The sequence below is a fragment of the Terrapene carolina genome, unplaced genomic scaffold (genome assembly GCF_002925995.2).
Source record: "Terrapene carolina triunguis isolate 2854851 unplaced genomic scaffold, T_m_triunguis-2.0 Scaffold189, whole genome shotgun sequence".
In the NCBI taxonomy this organism is placed as follows: domain Eukaryota; kingdom Metazoa; phylum Chordata; order Testudines; family Emydidae; genus Terrapene; species Terrapene triunguis.
This window is the reverse complement of record NW_020664540.1, coordinates 17,571,185-17,593,030: the sequence shown is the minus strand read 5'-3', so window position 1 is coordinate 17,593,030 and position 21,846 is coordinate 17,571,185. Positions and strand designations below refer to the sequence as shown.

General features: G+C 40.3%; 1 protein-coding gene across 2 annotated transcripts in view; it reads right to left on the bottom strand.

The window, feature by feature from the left end:
- The window catches only part of MDGA2 (MAM domain containing glycosylphosphatidylinositol anchor 2), a 636,169-nt gene that overhangs the window by 289,090 nt on the left and 325,233 nt on the right, over nt 1–21,846 (bottom strand). Inside the window, exons 4-5 of one of the 2 annotated variants that reach the window (XM_026654284.2) lie at nt 5,538–5,746; nt 423–555 (exon numbers count right to left, since the gene is read on the bottom strand). In XM_026654284.2, the coding sequence (XP_026510069.1) occupies nt 423–555; nt 5,538–5,746 (342 nt within the window). The remainder of the gene's footprint in view (nt 1–422; nt 556–5,537; nt 5,747–21,846) is intronic. The other variant, XM_026654285.2, reaches the window with a different exon arrangement.

Sequence of the window (21,846 nt, the reverse complement as noted above, 5' to 3'; positions counted from 1 at the left end):
TATATTATCACTTCTAAACAATATATTAAGGATACTTTTATATAAAAAGTGGCTATTATTTGTATTCTTTGAGGACACTAAATGCAACACTTTTGTATGCATATTTATCAAACTAGATAATAGAGAAATCCCCCAAATGCTAGGGAAAGTCAGATCCTGATACAAATTCCACAGCTGTCCCCTGTCATGTAAGGAGATGAATCAAAATCCCTGATCCAACACACTCCAACCGCAGGGCATTTTGGATGAATATCTGAATGTTGTTGCTTCTGCCCGTCACTTCTAGATAGATCATAGCTTAGGGTGGGTTTGTGCATCGGCACATATTGTAAATTCTAGCATAACCCTGTGCAGTCTGTACATTTGGAAGACACTGTACAAGTAGCAGATCCACTGGGAGAGTAGATAGTTTCACACAATACCTGTTTTATTGGAGAGTCTGAAAGACACCATCTTGTCAGGGATGTTGCACACACTCCTCACTGAAGCAATGCAGCTGTAATTAGCATAGTCCTGAGGCCGAAGATTCTTTAGTTTCAATATCTTTGTTTCCCCCTGCACACATTAGAAAGGTAAATTAGGACGAGATTAAGCCACAGGGACAGGCAGATTATCATAGCTTTCTGAGACAGACTGCCGGGGACGCAAGACTATTGTATTGGGATGGCTAATTAGAAGCAGGTGACAAGTTGGAACTGTCCAGAAAGAAAAGTTGATTTTCACCAACCCAGCTGCATACAAAAAATGCTCTGTAAAAAACGCATACAGGCATGACCTAAAAGGTTAACTCCCCCACATACACTTAAACAAATGAAAGAAAAATCTTGTTTTGGCAGCAGCTTTGAAGTCACAATTGCTGACTGGATATCATTTCAGGTAATGCATCCTGAGATAAAACCGGTATAATGAAAAATCATAAGCTACTGTAAAAGGGTTCCTGTTGCTTTCCTTTAAAAACTGGCTTCCTAGAGATTTTATTTTTAGACAGCAGTTATGCAAATTATGGTGCAAAGATCTGAACAGAGTATTTAATAACAGAGCTCTTTTCGACAGGATCTAGAGAAAATTATAGCATCCAGGCAGGAAATTTTCATATAAAATACTATAAGAATTGGGCATAACAGAGAACCTGCAAACAAAAACATTTGAGAAAACAACCCTTAATGAAAAAAATATACAAAATCTTATATCATTGATAGAAAAGACACAGGTGTTTATGTTTCCCTGGCAAAGTGATACCAGATGTCTTCAGGAAGGATTGCTAAATGCAAATACTCAATTTTAGATCAAATACAAAATAAAGACATCATGGGGATAAGAAACAGAAACGTGAAGCACAGCAGATTGGGAAAAAAACAGTTACAACAGTAACATTTTTATGGTAAATCATTGTCAGTTAACAGTGCGCCACAGAAACAGAAATTAAATACAATAAAGTTGTATTAAAACGTGCATATGCAATTAGTGCCAGCATAGAAACAAAACTATTTTTTCAAGCTCAAGACTCCCCACGTTCAACAGATATCTAATCTGAGTTTATATCAGAGAAAGAAAGAGACCTTTGAGCAGTCGTGGATAGTTCACTGAAAACTTCAGCTCAATGCACAACAGCACTCAGAAAAGCTAACAGGGTGTTAGGAACTATTAGGAAAGGGAAAGAAAATAAAACAGAATATATCAAATTGCCTCTATATAAATCCACGGTGTGCCCACACCTCCATGTGTCCAGTCCTGTTTGCCCCATCTCAAAAAGAATACAGTGGGACTTGAAAAGGTTCACAGAAGGGCAACAAAGATGGTCAAGGGTAAGGAGTGACTTCCATTCCAGGAGAGACTAAAAAGATTAGGGCTGTTTGGCTTAGAAAAATAGATGATTAAGGGGGATATGATAGAGGTCTATAAAATTATGAATAAGTGTTCAAAAAAGTGAGGGGTCCCCCAATGAAATTAATAGGCAGCATGTTTAATGCAAACAAGAGGAAGTACTTTTTCACACAATGCACAACTAACCTGTGGAACTCATTGCCATGGGATGCTGCAATGGCCAAAAGTATAACTGGATTCAGAAAAGAACGAGGTACATTCATGGAGGAGAGATCCATCAATGGCTATTAGCCAAGATGATCAGGGATGCAACCCCATGCTCAGGGCGACTCTAAACTTCTGACTGGCAGAAGCCGGGAAGGGAAGACAGGCGGGATCTCTCCAAAATAGCCCTGTTTTGTACATTCTCCCTCTGGTAATGGCCACTGTCAGAGACAGTTTTTGGAATAGATGGACCATTGATCTGACCAGTACGGCATCAGTTCTTAAAATAAAAGGACATAAAGGGACAAATCCTCTTTGACTTACTCAGGCAGAACTCCCACTAAAGCAAACTGAAGCGCTGAATAAAGCAGGCATGCAGTGGCCTACAAACTGAAAGAGACAAATACTGAAGAACTCTTCATTACATGATTTCCATTCAGTTGTTGTTAATATTACTGTCTGGTGTATAGTTTTATTGAGACAAAGTGGTTGCATAAACATCAAGTGCACAGGGTTAAATAGGAAGGATTTGGATGGCTATATGGGCTGCATTCAAAAATACTGCACGTTATGAATAAGCAAAAGGAGATGAAAAGGAAATAAATGGTGCACGTGGCTCATTCAGGAAGAGGTAGCCTTAAATGCAACCTTAGGTCCCAGACCTGCAAACATAACGTAGCATGCTTCACTACAATCATGCGAGTAGTCCCAGTGAAGTTAAATGTGAAAGTTAAGCAGATGTTGCATAAGTGTTTGCAGGAACAGGAGTTTAAACTAGACTGTTCAAATGCACACAATATACAAAGGGAAATCTGTACCCCTTTTCAAAGAAGAATCAATATGGGTGACCAGCAAACAGTGGTGGAGATGGAAGTTAACACAGTTATTAAATCTCTTTGGTCAACTTCAGAGACCAATGTAGTTCTGCATGAGGCGGGAATGCAGGATTTCATACCTTACAACGTACTCAGGAATATCTGGGGGACATAGGGGCCAATTTAAAGCTCATTTAAGTTGACATGAAGATGACTGTGGAAGTCAATGGACTGTGGATCAGGCCCCTAGACACTGTCAGTTAGTGAGTCTTGCAAGTTTAAGCCTCAGCTGTTAACTCTTTGATGTTGCGGACTAATCTCACAATTGTAATGTGGTTTATGTTACGTCAATTTCTATGATTTGTTAAAAGTAATTTTAGCTGATTTGTGTAATTAGTGTAATTATGTCTAATTATATAATTAGTGTAAATACAGCAAATGTAATCTTATAATTGAACTGTGCAATTACAATATCTAATGATGATGATGATGATGAAGAAAATCCGTAGGGAAAAAATTGCGCAGCAAGTTTACAGCTTTAAAAAATTCACTATCTGAACTGCTTTAGTACAGGAGTACATGTATGAATGATGGGGTTCCCACCCCCCACACACAGTTGCTAGAGTAAGTAATCCTTGTTAACAACTGAATTGCAGAAATTCTGGTTTTAAAAATCTAGCGCTAAATTTGAGTGGCAGGATTCCTAAAATGCAGATAAAACATAAACCACATTATTGCCTTATCTTCTTTTATTTAATAAAATAGGAAGGTTAGTGGAAACAGGCATAAAATGGAGATCCGGATAAAATATGCTGCTTCCTTCACCCCTCCTCTCTTTGGCAACAACAGAAGAGAAAAGTGAAAACATTTCACTATTTGTTTTCCTTACACTTCATTTGATTTGGACTGATAATCCAGCTTCAAAGCTATCAAGAAGAAAATGCCATCTCAAATTCAAATCCCCTAATGTTCTCACGTCAAATCGCTCATCCCTCTTCACATCAGCTCTCACTGTCTGCTACTGTATCATCAGCAGAACCAGTTATGCAGGTATCCGCAGTAAACATGTATGACTCGAACTTTTAATTACATTTTGTCCCCTTGTGTATCAAATCTCATGTGCCCACAGATAGATGCGCTAATTCAACCGGAGCACCAATAAATGTAGAAAGGTTATGGGTAAGCTTTTGACGATCAACATGACAATCTGATTTATTTACTAATTTAATACACACACAGGTTTTACCAAGAGTGTTCCTAATAACCTAGGAACCAGATTTTTTTTTAAACAAACGAGATGATAGTAAACATTGCCATGTTGAGGTATGATTAGTCAAGAATTCCCATCTCAGCGGGAGCCATTCAAAACCCTCCAATCCACACCTTGGCGTTCACTAGAAAACAGACCACAGAGTAGCTAAACTGGGTCCATAGATTATAAATTAAGAATAATCTCATTGCGTTCAGAAGTCCAGGAAAGGTACTCTACCAGTCTATTTCTCATCTCTGCAAGGTTCCAGTCTACACGTTTCTCTGTAGTATTGCAAGCTATGTTAGCAATACACAGTGTAATACACAGCCAAAATTATGGTGCTCTCAAGTCAATAGCGCAGAATTATTTAGGATTGTTCTGCTCTAACTCTGACTGAACGGGCAGCTGTTTGTTTCTTTCCTCAGTGTTTTTTTCAGATTTTTCAAAACTCTCTCTCTCTCTCTCTCACACACACACACACACACACACACAAACTGTTTTCAGTAGACTGGATCTCCTTCTCCCTCACTTTCATACTGGGGTTGATTTACGGTCTTCAGAAATACAAATGTGTTCAAAAATGTGATCTGATAGGCAGTTGTGGTGGCCAATACACCTGAGTTGCCAGAGTTTATTGGTAGGGACACTTCTGAGTAACGGCAGCTTTCTCTATTTTTCCAGCCAGTGTTTTTACAAAAATTGTTTCATTCCAAAATCTGGACCCAAAAATTAAGTTCAAAGGGGTGAGAGTCCAGATATAGTAAGAGAGTTGTTCCTTGAAAGGCTTTTCCGCCTGTAACTTTCTATACAGAGACACGGTACGTTAATTATTTGGGGCACAGGTAGGAAATAACAGTCTGATGAGGGGCAGATCTTTAATTTGTGCACTTCAATGACTTCAAAGGAGCTACTTCAGTTTGCACCTGCAGCGGAGCTTGCCACCCGTTCTTATCCTTTGACTTAAATTCCTTTTTAGAGGGTAGCCCAACAATTTCAAAATAGAAAGAGTTTTCTCTATGTTAAATGATGCTTACAAAAATAAAGGCACTCAGTAACTCCTAGGCATGTCATCATTACACAGCACACACAGACATGATACACACAGCACATGCAATCTTGCCCTATAGGCACTTTTGAAATTTCCACCCCCCTGTAAAAAGCTGTTTGGAGCTAGGACCCACAAAGGGGGGGAAAGGCAAGAGAGGGGGCTCCCAACTCCCACCGGAATTAGATAAGAGTGAGTTTCTAACTCCTTCAGGCTCTTGAAATGAACCCTTTTGTGAAAACCCCTACAACATGCAGTATAGCTATCCGATCAGCTTTGGTGGGGGAAAACAACAGATGTGAAGCCTGAAATGGAAAGAAGGGAACTGTTCTTTAAAGGGTCAATATATTGTGTATGTAAGGGTGAAAATATTATGAGGAAAAGAAAAATACTGTACCTTGATTCCTACCTGGGTAAAGAAGGGTTCGTAGATTTCAACTCCTTTATCCGACCCTTGCAGTAATACCTCCTGGCCACGTCTCCAGCTGTACCGTACAGGTGGGTTGGAGTTAGCAACGCACCTGAGAAACACTGTTCTCTCATAGTAAAACTGTTCTTTTGCTTCCCCGATGCTCTGGTGAACTGTCACTATCGGGTCATCTAAATCTGGAAATGCATAAAAAAAAAAGCACAAAAACACACAACTCAGATAACAAAATTAGGGCTTACATAGATCCTAAGGTGTCTCCTACACACAAGTAAGCAACCAAGACTGCACATCTTCTTGAAAAACAACAGGCAAGTATGAGAATGTTTGGGATCCGTTCCGAGAACAGTTACTACCCCAAGTGTATACTCTTAGATTGTCAGTTCTTTGGATCGTCTTTCTGTTCTGTGTTTGTACAGCACAATGGGGTCCCTTCCCACCACTGGGGCTCCTAGCTGTTACCACAAGAGAAATGACTTCAAAACCATTCATGGTGTTAAGTGTGAATAATGTTTCATTTAAACAATTTCATCTCTTTTTCTTTCTTAATCTCACTTAGATAAAACACTGTTGATCAAACCCTGGGAATAATTAGTCAAGCTGTTTTCATTTGCATCGTAAGAGAAGTTTGATGTTATTTGGTGAGAATGTTTTATCTTTGCCTCTTATCGGATAATGTGAGTGTATCTGTGTTTCTTTAAAGTAATAAAATAGAAAATTTTTAAGGCAGATGTCTCTTTAGCTAGTTAGATATGTATTAAGCTACAAACAAAAAGATTCATCCCAGGCTTTGGACACCCTTGACTCTCAATTGCCCTTGACTCTCCTGTTGCCTACTCTGTCCCCATATCTACTCTAGCGACATCATCATAGGACCCAACCACATCAGCCACACCATCATGGGGCTCATTCACCTGCACATCTACTAATGTGATCTATGCCATCATGTGCCAGCAATGTCCCTCTGCCATGTACATTGGCCAAACCGGACAGTCTCTACGTAAAAGAATAAATGGACACAAATCAGACATCGGGAATGGTAACATACAAAAGCCAGTAGGAGAACACTTCAATCTTCCTGGACATTCAACAACATATTTAAAAGTAGCCATCCTTCAACAAAAAAACCCTTAAAAAACAGACTTCAAAGAGAAACTGCAGAGCTACAATTCATTTGCAAACTTAACACCATTAATGTGGGCTTGAATAGGGACTGGGCATGGCTGGCTCATTACAAAAGCAATTTTCCCTCTCTCGGTATTGACACCTCCTCATCAATTGTTGGGAGTGGACCACATTCACCCTGACTGAAATGGCCCTGTCAACACTGGTTCTCCACTTGTAAAGTAACTCCCTTCTCTCCATGTGCCAGTATATTTATGCCTATATCTGTAATTTTCACTCCATGCATCTGAAGAGGTGGGTTTTTTACCCACAAAAGCTTATGCCCAAATAAATCTATTAGTCTTTAAGGTGCCACCGGACTCGTTCTTTTTGTGGATACAGACTAACGTGGCTACCCCTCTGATAATTAAAATACAGACTTCCTACTCCTGCAGTATCAATTTAAGCATCCCTGGAGCCCACAACAGAGTTTCTTCTCATTCCAAGTCCACACTTCACAAATGTACAAACACACACTACAAGAGAGCGCCTGCCTCTAAATGTGAAAAAGGAAAATTAGCCCTTGGAGCATGACCTGTAAATCGACTAACTTGGCATAGTTGCATGTTGAATCAGCAGGACTCAAAACTGGCCAAAACCTGGTTTTAGCAAAGACAGTGACAATCAATACGCCATCAATTGTTTGTTGCACTGTATACAAAAACCAGGGATATTTCTCAGATCTTATCTGATCATACTAGAGCAAACCAGGATGAAAGCGTTATCCCTGGGTTTGATTCTTTTGTGACTCTTCTGATCAAATGCTTATGAATGTGTGTTATGATATGGATGTAGGAATCACTTATTATTTAGGTTTTTAGTGACGTTTAGAACAATCGTACAAATACCATTTGGCCTTTAGATTTTAATAAAGAAATTTAGGGTTAAATTGCGTAGTGGGAAAGCCCTGTATAAACAATGATACCGATACGCTTCCGACACTTGGCTATCTCCTATCAAAGGGGGAGACAATTCCTTTGTATGCGGTGTTATTTTACTATCATATTTTGGTAAGTTGTCTAAAACATAATGGCTAAATTGAAGAAAAACATACAAATAACCCCCCTCCCAGCCACCTTTACTAACTTATGTTGCACAATTTTCCACCCGCAAATAACTCAGCCTGCAATGTTCCACTCTCAATTAGTGGCAGATAGACATCTAGCTACTAAAACGTCTAACGACCCGTAGGAAGTTGCTTCTCCAAATTAGGCACTTAGGGTTCCAAAAGGCTAGGTGTAGACAGGTAAATCTAGGTGTGCTCCCAATCTGCATGTACATTCACTGTCGCTATGTATTCATATGGGGTGACTGCATACCCAACAGTGCCTGCTTCTCCACATAGACTTATAATCACTCAGTCTGCACGCACACAGTGATTGCTTGTGTTAATTCGGCACACACTGAATTGGTTAGAAAAATGTGTAGACGCCCATGAAAAACGAACACACACACTAAATTCTAGGATATGTAGGATTTCTTCAGTTAATTCTGATTTTACCCACTCATCCACAAATTACAACCCCAGTCCTGCAAAGATTTATGCACCTGAGTAACTTTGCAAATGTGAGAAATCCCACTGAATCAGTTGGAACAACTCCAGGCCCTTATTCAGCATGGTGCTTAAACATATGTCTAACGGTCAGCATGATCCTTGTCCTACTGGAGTCAGTGGGAGTATGCTCACATGCCTGAAGTTAGGCATATACTCCAGTACGTTGCTGAATCGGGTCCAGGAGAACCCAGTTGCTCCATTGCATGTTTGCAGGATCGGGGCCAATCAGTGCTAAAAAATAGACGGCTGCCATAAATACGTAAGCTGCTCGTTAAAGGTGTACATCTTGATTTGAGTAGTAAGACCAGTGGCTGCACGCACATTGGAGAAAGCATCTCGATTAATACGAAACACATATGCCATACATCTAGCCAAGTAACACGTACAATAATTCTTGGTAAGAGTGCATGGATTTTAAATAAATGCTACCTGAGTTCTACCCTGAAAAATATTGGAGGTAGCATCACAGAAACAAATTCTGAAACAGTGGTTTCAAATTAGGATGGCATTTTATAACGAGATTTTGTTTTTCTTTTAAAGGTTATTTTATAACAGAGTGCCATTTGCAAAGGAAGGAGAGTGCTGAAATGTTATGTCCTCCATTCATTCATTCAATGGCAAATAAAATACGGAAAATAGTTTGCTTAAACTTCAAGGCCAAAACACCTGGTTGCCTATAGCCGCAGCGAAATGCAGAATGTATCACACAGTAGTGGCTCCCCAGTCTTTGTTGATCGACAATACCATTAACACACTACATAGTAATGATAGAGTGGAAATTTGAAACGTGTCCTCTCACGGAACTGCGTCTCATTTACTCTTTTGAGGAAAGATGGCCCTGTGGTTAAGGTGCTGTGGATTCAATTCTGAGCTCTGCCACAGACTTCCAATATGAGCTTGGGCAAGTTACTTAACCTCAGTGTACCTCTGATATCTACCTGTAAAATGGCAGTGATGATAACACTGCCGTCATCTCTCGTCTAGTAGGACTGTCCAGTCTTTTGGGCAGGCGCTCTCTTGTAGTGTGTGTTTGTACATGCCTAGCAGCATGGGGCCTTTATCTCCACGGGGTTTAAAAGAATTATCATCTTAAATCTCAAAAAAGTCAAAGCTCAGGACTGCAACAGAGGGCAAGGTCCTGCCACACCATTTTCATTATGTCCACTTAATGGAAAAGGTTCACGGCAGAAAATGACTGATTGAGTCCTTGGCAGTAGAAAATCTCTCCAGCTGCATGAGAGCAACAGAAGCAGCACGAACAGAAACGACAAACTAACGCTGTGTTATTCTGCACAGTAGTGAGGCGCTTTCATTGAGCATTCAGCTACACGTTCCATTAGTGTGCCGGGTTAGAGAAATGTCCTATTGGATTATTATGTAAGAAGGCATTTTGCTCCGGCAATATAAAAAGTTACAAAACATATTTTGTAGTGCTACCAGGCATTTGCTACAGGCTGTAACTACCCAGGAATGGCAACTGCCAAATTAGTTTCACTCAAGAAGGCCATTTTAAAGCTATCTGATCAAAATGGCATTCCTATACTGTAGTCAAGGCTGCCTTGGAAGTCTGATTTCAATGCATAGCTGAATCACCACTCATCTGTATTCAAAATCCCAAATGGACTTCTTTTTGTAATTGGTTAAAACTGTATGTGTGCATTTTTTTCTCTCCAACAGCACTTGAAGGAGCAAGCCGATCAACAGTCTGGTCTTGAAGCTATTGACTTTAGTTCTCATTAACTAGCAAAGGGGAAATGCAGAAGGAAATCTCAGGGGGGTCCTAGCACAATAGAAACAGATTCAGCACAAGGTGTATTTTCCTCCCTTTGCTTTGCAATAAGACTTGTATTTTTATTATCGAATTATGAAGAGTAAGGGGATTAATCAGTTATTAAATGAAACTGAAGTCATGGGGTGATGTTTTAAGTTAAAAAGTCTATTAATCCCCCCAAATAATCACAGAATTATGTTTTCCACAGAGATTGATGCTGCCATTAGGTCCAATTTTTCAGTCTTTAAACTTTGAATTGAACCAAATGACAGTGAAAACCCAGATGGCGCACACATGCTAAATACTGTATGGGAAATATTCCTTCCAGAAAGCCTGAAACTCTTGCACAAGCAGAAATCTAAGCAAAAACTGTTTGAAACAAAACTAGAACAAACATGTCATGACCTGCAGGGCAATGACGTGAGCGGGCACAATGGGAATCGGCATTGGACAATGATGCACATTGCTAATGTCCAACGTTTAGAAATGCTTGGAGAAATGTTATCGATTATAGACACAGCCTGGCAGCATAATCACCACGAGTCAGAGCCCTGCACCCAATCCGGCAACCCACATGCAATCCTACAGCTTCAATGGGGAACCAACCCCCCCACATGGAGACAAGTGCAAGATTGCACAGCCTGCATTTGCTACATGATTTTCCTTCAGCCCGTGGGACTACAAAGTCTTTGTTGTTGTTTTTTGTTGTGGTGGTGGTTTTTAAATTGAACAACTCAGGACAATTGCAGTCAAAGAGAACGAGCCTTGGAAAAGAGAAAAGGCACTTTTAAGACTGAAATTGCTTCATAGCAGAGATGACCCCGGCAGGGGCGGAGGGAGGGCAGAGAAAGGGCAGCCAGCTTCAGCAGTGTTACTGAGCATGCTCAGTCCCTGTGAGCATGCTCACAACAAGCCAAGCAGCAAATCTGGGGAGTGGGGCACGTGACTCTGCATGCCCTTGCCCTACGAGTCACCTCTGCTTCATAGGGTCATACTATAGGGAAGGTGGCAACGAGCCCTACAACACACCGGGGTTGCCCAACACTTTTCCTGTCATTATAAAAAAGGCTTGCAACCATTTCTTTTTGTAAAACGGCGTTCTAGCGGCCCATGGTTTTCAGCAGGGCTCCAAACTTCTGCAGGGACACAGTCCTGGTGTCAGCACTATGTTATTCTGTACAGTTTTGAATTATTCAATCATAAGAAGCCAATGAAATGTTTCGGAGACACACGATCAATAGGTTATGTAATTTGAATACACCCAAATGTATAGGCTGCAGCAACTTAGTGACTTGCTCTAATTGCAAATGAAGAGCTCTGTTTCTGTACTAACTTCACGGCTCGATATGAAGATTGAATGCAAGTACTGAGTTACTGAAAAAAATTGGACAAACATGTGGATGAAAATTGGGAGTTCCTTAAAATGAGTTCATTAGCTGGCCAAAAGCCCAACAATTCCACAATGCAAAAAGACGACGACTTCGGTTAACAGCCCATCTAAGTTCTGTGGCAGACTAAAGGCTGCAAGTAGGAATAAATAAATAAAGCAATATGTAACACATTGGAAAACATTTATATTGAATGATAAAGTGCTAAAAGTCGATACGGGAAAATAAAGACATCAGGGGAAAATAATCCAGCCTTGGCAGGGTTAAGGGCAATAAGGAGTTTTTCAGTAGATTGGGAACAAAACGAAATCATAGCAACGGTTTAGGTCCATTACTAGATGGAGGTGGTAAAACTGTAAATAATGATACAGGAAAGGCAGAAATGTTCAATAAATACTTTTGTTCTGAAATTGGAAATAAGCAGGATTGATGTACTCATATCACATGAAGATGAGGAAGTACTTTCCTGTCCATTAGTAATTAAAGAAGTAGCTAAACAACATCTACTATGGTTAAATATTTTTAAATTGTCAGACTTGGATAATTTGCATCCAAGAGTCCTAAAAGAGCTGCCAAAGGAGATCTCTTGCCCATTCATTTTTAAATAAAGCTTGGAGTACTGGAAGAGTGTTAATGTCATGTCAATATTCAAAAATACCTGAGTAAGTATGGCCCGGGTTTGCCTAATGTCCGTCCCAAGCAAAATAATAGAAAAGCTGATATGGGAGTTAATTGATGAAGAATTAAAGGCTAGAAATATAATTGGTACCAGTTCACATGGTTTTATGTAAAATACGTCTTGTCAAACAAATGATTTAATTCTTTGATGAGATTACAAATTTGGTTGATAAAGATAACTGCAAAGATGTAATTCACAGGCTTTTAAAAGGCATTTGACTTACTACTACATGACATTCTGATTACAAAATTAGCACCATACAATATAAATAAAGTGCACATTCAATTGACTAAGAACTGAGTATAACTGCCAGATCTCAAAAATAGTTGTCAGTGGGTAACCATCATCAACTGTGGGTGTTTCTAGAGAGGTTTGTCAGGAATTTGTATCAGGCCGGATGCTAGTCAACATTTTCATCAATGATCTGGAAGTAAATATAAAATCACTGCTGATAAAATGTGCACAAAGATTGGTGTAGTAGTAAATAACAATGAGAACAACAGTCACAAAGAGTGATCTGGACTACTTAGTAAACTGGGCCCATTCAAACCAATGCATTTTAGTACAGTCAAATGCAAAATTAGAGCATGTCTGAACAAGGAATGCATGTCATACCTACAGAATAGGGGATTGTATCCTGCAACGCAGTTACTCTGAAAAGGATTTAATGGTCACAATGGACAAGCAACTCAACATGAGCTCCTAGTGCAATGCTGTGGCAAAAATCAGAGCCAGTTTACATCCAGGGAAGTAGCTAGTCGGAGTAGGAAGGTGATTTTACATCTGTATATGGGATTGGTGAGGCCAGTACAGAAATACCGTACACATTTTTGAAAGGATGTTGGAGAGGGTGCAGAAAAGAGCCATAAAAATGATTCTAGGGTTGGAGAAAATGCTTCACAGTGAGAGACTTAAAGAGCTCAATCTGTTTCGCGTCTCAAAAAGAAGGTTGCAAGGTGATTGATGACAGTATTGGAACCTACGCAGGGAGAAAATACCCGGCACTAAGGGCTCTTCAATCTAGCAGAGAAATGAACAACAAGAAACAGAAGCTGGAAGCTGAAGCCAGACCAAATGAGAAAGGCGGCACACTTTTTTACAGCGAGGATAATTACTAACCATGGGAACAAACTGCCAATGGAAGTGCTGGATTCTTCAGATCCAGAGTGATGCCTTTCTGGAAGATCTGCTTTAGCCAAACATAAGTTATTGGGCTCAATACAGATATAATCAGGTGTAAGTTAATGATATACAAGAGGTCACACTAGTTGATCTAATGGCCTTAAAATCCATGAAACTAAGAAACATCATTAAAAAAAATACAGGATTCATTAGGGGGTTTCATACAATGTTTACTACAGCACATGTGTTTGAAATAAAGATACTGAATTCTTTAAACTATCATTTCATCCAACTTACATTAAAATATATCTGAGCCTCAGTCTTCTTCAGTATCCCAAGCCTCAGCCTTGTCTTTGTTAACCATTCTGATTACCAGAGGCTACTCCCAAATGGAGACCATAGGAAACAGGAATTAAACCCATCCTTACATCACTATCATTTAAAAGGAGCAGACTGAGGTAACATAGCTAGCAGCCTGGACAATTTTGACTCAGTAGGACCTTGAAACAAGAGGTGTGACAATCTTGTACATTACCACATCTTCTTATGACCTCAGCTCAGCCGTAAGTACCTTAGAGTGCTAAAATTCCCAATCTAATCAAACATTGTTTCTCATCTTGTTATGTAGAGATCCTTAAACCAATATTAATGAGGAACCCTGTAATAGTAAATCCTGACATTCTTTCTTTTTATTTTCTACTGTATCTCTACTGTAACACCACAACACATTACATTTAAAGGGATGAAGGATTTACCCCCTCTCCCGCCCGAACCAGAAGGTTAAATGATGTAAATGACCAAACTGGAAAACTCGGTAGACAAGAATGATCTATTCCCAGGAATAATGCACATAAAGAGTCTTTAATATTCTGTAAATGAGGAGTTATTAGTTGCATAATTCAACAACTAATTAATGTGTCCTTTCTCCCTTTCAAAGGGGCAGGACAACATAACGTTGTTGACCGAACAGACCCTATCGTATAGGGAAAACATACAAAATAGGCTTAAGAATTACTAATTCTAGTTTATGTTCTCCCCACCCTATCCCCAAATCAATGATTTCTGTAAAAATCTTCCAGAGGCAGTTCAGTTCAGTATTATATTCAGGAAGTATCTTGAGCACTGCTCACTCATGTACATCCCTTGCAACACTTAATCAGTTGCTTCCACATACACCAACTGGGACTAGTGCTTTATAAAAATATCTAGCCACATACAAAGAATTCCTGAGAGACTGCACCAGAATAAACGGTATGTTCATTCTGCTTCTCTATATACTTATCTCTTCTGAAATTCATATGACTTTCCCAGACTCAGGCTCTTTACCCGTCAAATACAACAACGCACAATGGATTCTGGGGCTTCACACACTCTCTGGTGATCACAACTCCTACATCAGAACATTCTTCCTCTCCACTTTGATACCAGAGAATGGAAAGGGAATTTTGAAGCGACAAAAAGGGAACAGAAGACCTGAACTAGATGGAAACAATGTTGAATTTACAATAAGAAAACAAGGAGGAAACAGGGCTCCATTAAGACAAAAGACCACCTTTGGCACGAGATGAAGGTTACAAGTCAGAAGAATATGGCTAACGCTACCACAAAGAGAATAAATAAAATAAACCAGTTCAGAAAGTATCCTATTGGTGCCCAATCCTTCTCCAAATGAAGACAATGGGACTTCTGCCAGGGACAACAAGCAGAGCTGGAATAGGCCAATTATAAAGACAGCGGGAAAAGGCCTAGCTCCAATGAAGTCAATGGAACCAATTTAGGATTTCACCTGCAGAGTTGGAACTGTACAGGCTACAGAAAAGCAAGGGGAAAAATAGACTTCTGGGTATGATAAAACTCAGTGGATATTATATTTCTTTAGAGCAAAAGCCATAACTTTCACAGGCAAGCAAGGCACTCAGATACTATGGTGATGAGTGCAGAACCTAAATAGAATAGAAAAGTTACAGCAGTTACTCGTAAACTTCTTGCCCCAGATTTTCAGAGGCGACAAATGATTTTAGGTGCCTCAATCTGTGGGTGTCTAATCTGAGAAACGTAGAAGGGGCCTGATTTGCAGAGGACAGTACTTTGCGTTTTCTCAAAATCAGGGCTCTTTTTAAGGGGCCTTCAGAATGGGCACGTAAGACTTCAGGCACCGAACATCGCTAGTACTATTTGAAATTGTTGCTGTCTAGTGTTATAGCCTAGGGATACTTACAGAATTATTTGTCATGAACCTGAATTTGACATGTATACATTGGAGACGGATATGAGCTTAGGAATTATTATGAATTAGAGACATCAGTTTTAATTTAGAAAACGAACAGTGTAATAGGTATTTATTCATATAACTTTACAATGTTCTTGGCAGATTCTTTGTATAATAAAAAAAACCAGATCTGCATATGCAACCAGCGAATAAGAAATTATTATTATTCCACAAGTAATTGTTAGCACACTGCTGTGGTTCAAAAATAGCCATTTCCTAATTAATATATTGTAAAAATTCTGCAAAGTAGTTCAACAGCAGCTATTCACGACTAATTAAACATCATTAAAATACACTTGACAAGAAAATATAAATCTTCTTTGCTTTAACCTAATTTGAATCTTCCATTTTCATTCTAGCAAGCATGAATATTTAATCTTAATTTCTTAATTTTCACGAGCAAGGTTGTCAGTCTAAAGTAGCCATGCATTTTAATGTTTTAACTGTAAAAGTTTTATATCTTTGGCACAGATATAGTGAGCACACACAAGCAAAAACTCAACTAAAAGTCCTGATGGTGATAGTTACCAAATGACAATCAATGCATTCACATGAATACACTCACAATTTTTACCTTTCATAAAAAGCCATATTTTTGAACAAGATCTTCCAAATAATCCCAAAACAAAAAATCTGTAAAAAAAGAAAATAATCTTCCTGTTTTAAAACTCCCAGTTCCATCAAATGTCAATTGGATTATAACAGCCATAGTACAGTAAGGGTCAATGGATGGACTAGAGCCATCGCTACAATTCTGGAGTAGGATGTGCATGCACAGCTCCCATTGACGAGAGAATCAAACACACTGGATTGCACGATGCACCATGGAGATCATGACATCATTGTGCTAAGCACTGTACATACACCTAATAAGTCAGTCCCTGCCCCAAAGAATTTCCAATCTAACATGCAATAATGGAAAGGAGCCTTTCCAAGCGATTTTCCCATTTCTCACACATGAAGAAGGAATGAATTTTCTTGACAAAACAACCAGATCACTCCTGCATTCCGTAGAAGTAACTCGTCCCAAAGAACTCCTGTTCTGCTCTTGTATAAGGTGATATGTCCGCTATATTTAATACATGCTAAGGAAAGAGAGGAAGAGAGCTGAAAAAAAGACCCGTACACCTAATTTTTGGTTAAAGTTCAGAGCTAAAATATTAAAATCCAAATGACTTCAAAGGTGTCTTCTTGTGATCCTGAGTAATACTGCTTATAACCGTATGGAAAGAAACGTCTGAGATGACCCTAAATTGTGCAGACTCTCATTGACTTCAATGGACATTGGATCAGAGCTTGAGTCATTCTTGAAACAAATCTTCTGTCTTGAAGCAGCACAGAACTTTCCCCATCATTTCCCCCATCATTGGGGGGAGGGATAGCTCAGTGGTTTGAGCATTGGCCTGCTAAACCCAGGGTTGTGAGTTCAATCCTTGAGGGGGCCACTTAAGGATCTGGGGCAAAATCAGTACTTGGTCCTGCTAGTGAAGGCAGGGGGCTGGACTTGATGACCTTTCAAGGTCCCTTCCAGTTCTAGGAGATGGGATATCTCCATTAATTTATTTATTTTCTCCTCTTGCCTTGCTTACTGGCTTTTTTCTCCTTCACTTGACACTGTTCATTTTTTTTCTTTTGACAAAGAAATTAGGCAATAATATTGAAGGGGACAATTTTCCAAAGTCGCAAGTAGGAATTGGGCAATGAACACATCTGTGCCTTTGAAAATTGCCCCCGAAAGGTTATCTTACAGACACGGCCTCAGAACAGCTTAGCTGGATGTTTCTACTGGACTTCAACTGAAAAGACTGCCTCTAGTGTAAGCTAACACTCTGAGACATTACTGCTGAAAAAAAGAATGGATTTCAGTCGTTCTAGAGAGCTGATTTTACTTTGCCACCCTGACAGCACCTGGAAAGCTACTTCCTGTGTGGATGCCCAAAAGGAAAAGGAAATTCAATGGCTAATGAAGGTTGCTTCTTCTTAGCCTATGCGCAACATGCCTCAGGTGGCCCGTGACCAGGATTCATCACCAAATTTGGTCTGCTAGTTGGATCGTTAGCTTCCTTGGCGTCGGCTGGGTACTGCCGGGGAGCGTGACGTGAACGCTGATCCATGCCCCCCATGAAGGGTCCTGACAAGCAGTCATACAGAGATGCTTAAACTATCTGTTCCTTCTCTGCTCTTTGTTTTGTTTTCTTTTAATCCCTAGGTTTCTCTGTTTTTGTCTCACAGCTATTTCTTGTAATGGTGGTAGCTGATTTGAACGGAGAGTTCATCGGGTAAGTTGACAGGTTTATACACCTGAGTTTTCGATATGCTTAACTGAGTTTATCAAAATAAACTCCCTTAAGACTAAACTACCAACAACACCAGGCTAATTTTACGAAGCACTCGGCACTGAGCAGGTTTGGGTCCTATGTGATCCAATTTTTTGGCTAGCTAAAATTTTGGCCCATTATCACAACAGAGCCTACTGACATTGGTTCGTGTAGCCAAAGGGCAGAAATTCAACAGGCTCATTACAAAAAGCAGATTTCAGAAGTTTGCTGTGAGCCTTCTATGTCTCTGTAGAACGACACATGGTATTCTGCAGCTGTGTTTCTTGAATTCTGTAACACTAACTAGTTTGAAACAACAGAAACCCAATGATCCCGCATGCTGTTTTTTAAGTCAACAAATACATTCATTGTAGCTTTACTGCCCTGGGTCAAATTCTGTCTTCAGATCTGTTTACAGGCTCCTATTGACTTCAGTCGTCCCACTGTCTCTCTCTGAAAACACACATCACCACTACGAACCAAATGATTCTCAGACTCTTCCAGTTGAAGTTGTACAAAAATAAGGTCCAAGTTAAAATTTATGACTATCCTCAGAATACAGAGCATTCGGAGGTCTTCCCAATGCGAATATTACACTGGACACTCCCAGCACATGGGAAAGTGGCCAGCACGTGGCATTATAAAAATGTATGTGCCTCTCTATGTATTCTACGCACATCAGACCGCAAGGCAGCGGAGTGCTGTATTCTGTTTTGAGATCCATAATACACGTGCAAATTCTGCATCAGCACCCTCCTCCTGCACAGACAATAAATTCTGTAGGACATTCTTCATGTGCAAAGTCACAGAAAACAGAGGACTTATGATAGCAGGAGGCAGCTTTTTGTACTCCACCTCTCCACACTACCTGGTCTTTCAAAGTACTGCGTCCTAGCAAGGGAATCATTAAAGTGTCTGTGCTGATTTTATTATACATGTCATCATCCTTACATCACACTCACCACAGGAGGGGTTTTGATGGACCCATGGGATGTTGTCAAAGTGGAAATGGACCCTCAGTATGTTAATAACTGTCTGAGAGAGACCCAATGCGTAGTAAACGAGCACAAGGACTTGTGTGTGCTGCATCTTTCAGGCTTGTAACTCGTTCTGTTAAATTTTGTCATCTCTCGCAATAGTCCAGTATGTTTGTCCACTGGGGGAGGTAGTGAGACCCTTCTGGCCTGTACTGTCATTAGTATGAAAATGACGCACACATCTCTGTTGTCTTTTAGTTGAACCTATACGCGGCCACCTTACCCCTTTCCTAGAGTCCAAGAGTGGTGGGGATATGGAGGAGAGAGCCTGAGCTTAATGCAGGGAGAACAGAAGCGATACTGAGGGGCTGGGGAAAATGTCTGGAGGGACTGGCTGGGGCTCTGACTGTGACCTCGTTTGGAGCAGTATTTGAACTCTTCCAGTACCGTTTGCTGCCTCACCGACCTATTAGAGCCATCACTGCTCTTTGATTGACGGACGATGGTGGAGTCACAGAGAGGGATGCCTTTTTCTGTCTACAGCTGCCAGCAGGCTGCAGCTACCCCTCTAAGATGTGGACCCTGCCACACTGACTCTCTCCTTTGCAACAGGAAGGCGCAATCACTGCAATGCAGTCTACCTGGGGCTATGCAGGAAAAGCAGCCACAAACGTTAGCTAGGATGAATGCAGCAGTTTTGCTCATCAGAATGGTGCAATCAGCTATGCTCATCAGTGCCCTATGCTGGCATCTGGCTTGCTTCCCGATGCAACTCAGGGTGTTGGTTATGCTTAGCAAAGCACTAAACACCGGGCCCAGCTGTCTGAAGCTTGTCTCCTTATGGCCCATTGCAACGCTTGCGGTCTGTTCCGATAGCAGAAGTCTCCAGGTCTGGTGGCCTCTGGAACTTACGCCCGAGGGCATGTCACCTAAGCCCAGCTTTGGTGAGCTTCAGCAAGCATTGTAAGGCCGTGTCTACACTACAAAATTAAGTGGACCCGAGTTAGGTCGACGTACAGCCTCCGCAGTAATTACTGTGAATTTTGATGGCCACTCTGCTCTCCTTCTGTTGGTGGTGCGCGTGCACAACAGGAGCACTTGCACTGCTTTAAGTGGAGCAGTCCAAGGGGCTCACAACTGGAGCACACGCCCCCCCCTCCGCCCCAGGGTTGACAGCCCAAGCATGGGGGAGGTGGGCTCCAGCTGTGCGCCCTGCATGGGGCTGACAGCCAAGAGGTGATGTCAGTAACGCAATGTCTACATGGACAATACATCACCCTAACTACATTAATTTAAGTGCCTCGCGTCTCATGGAGGTGGAGTTATTAAGTCGATGTAGTGGGTGACTGACATTGGCAGGAGCAACGTTGGGAGTGTGGATGCTTACAAAGTTAGGTTGATGTAATCTGCCTTATGTCAGCCGAACTCCATAGTGTAGACCAGGCCTGAGATTTATCTGGCTGCCCAGACCTTTCCTTATCTGATGGAAATGCCACTGCAGCCAGCTATGAGGCTGCTTTGTGAAGTCTGTTAAAATAGCCGTAAGCCACGCAATGCTAGGGCAATGGGCATTATTTCTAAATGCGAAATCAAACAAATATCTAAATAAACCGCCTGATTTGTATCTTTGTGAAAGAAACCGAGTCTGAAGGAACTGCGATTTCATCACTTGGTAAAGAAAAAAAAGCCACACAGCTAATATGAGAGCTTCTGAGAGACTTATTGTAGTGCCAAAGGCTTAACCTTGTATCAGCTTTATGCTTGACTTGTTATTATTAAAATTACTGTAATTTGATTAAAATTACCTAGCAGTTCGAATGTCTCATCTTTCTGCCTCCCAGTTTGTGCCTTCTGTGTCTCTCTGATATTCATCTCTTTGTAGCAAACAAGGAAACACACACACACAAAACTTCTCATAATCCCAGAGAGTGAGAGTCCACATTGCTGTGGTGATATTTCAGGAGAGCAAATCCAGGAGCATATTTCTTGTCAAGATCAATAGCTAAATCAAATCAGAAACATCTAGCAATTAGAAGGGCTGCAAATGAAAGTGCGGTAAAGCAGCCTTGGATTATATAATACTGATTGGGTAAACACAATCAGTAGACCAGTCACATCACTTACTGCACTACTGGAAAGCACTAAGATGCCAAGGTGATGATATAGAATGGAACAGAATATAGAGTATCCTGTATCTTCCAGAAATCCAGAACACATGTCCCAGAAGTCCTGCCAGGAGAGCAGTCTACAGTCATTTTATGATTGATTAGACTAATGAAGAAGACTGCAACGTCACTGATCGTTTCCTGGGAGATGGCAAAGTTATAAGCAGCTGTGGAGAAGGGAAGGAAGAATTCTGTCACAAACGGGGTACACATTTTGGAGCTAAATTAATTTGTTACCAACCAAGAGTTTAGCAAATAATAAAAGTAGAGCTGTCAATTAATTGCAGTTAACACACAATTAACTCAAAAAAATTAATTGCGATTAATCACACTGTTAAACAATAGAATGCCAATTGAAATGTATTAAATATTTTTGGATGTTTTTCTACATTTTCAAATATATAGATTTCAGTTACATCACAGAATACAAAGTCTACCGTGCTCATTTTATATTATTTTTATTACAAATACTTGCACTGTAAAAATGACAAACAAAAGAAATAGTATTTTTCAATTCACCTCATACAAGTACAGTAGTTCAATCTCTTTATCATGAAAGTGCAACTTAGAAATGTAGATTTTTTTTTGGTTACATAACCTCACTCAAAAACAAAACAATGTAAAACTTTAGAGCCTACAAGTCAGCTCAGCCCTACTTCTTGTTCAGCCAATTGCTCAGACAAACAAGTGTGTTTACATTTACAGGAGATAATGCTGCCCGCTTCTTATTTACAGTGTCACCTGAAAGTGAGAACAGGTGTTCCCATGACACTGTTGTAGCTGGCGTTGCAAGATATTTACGTGCCAGATGCACTAAAGATTCATATGCCTCTTCATGCTTCGGCCATTGTTCCAGAGGACATACTTCCAT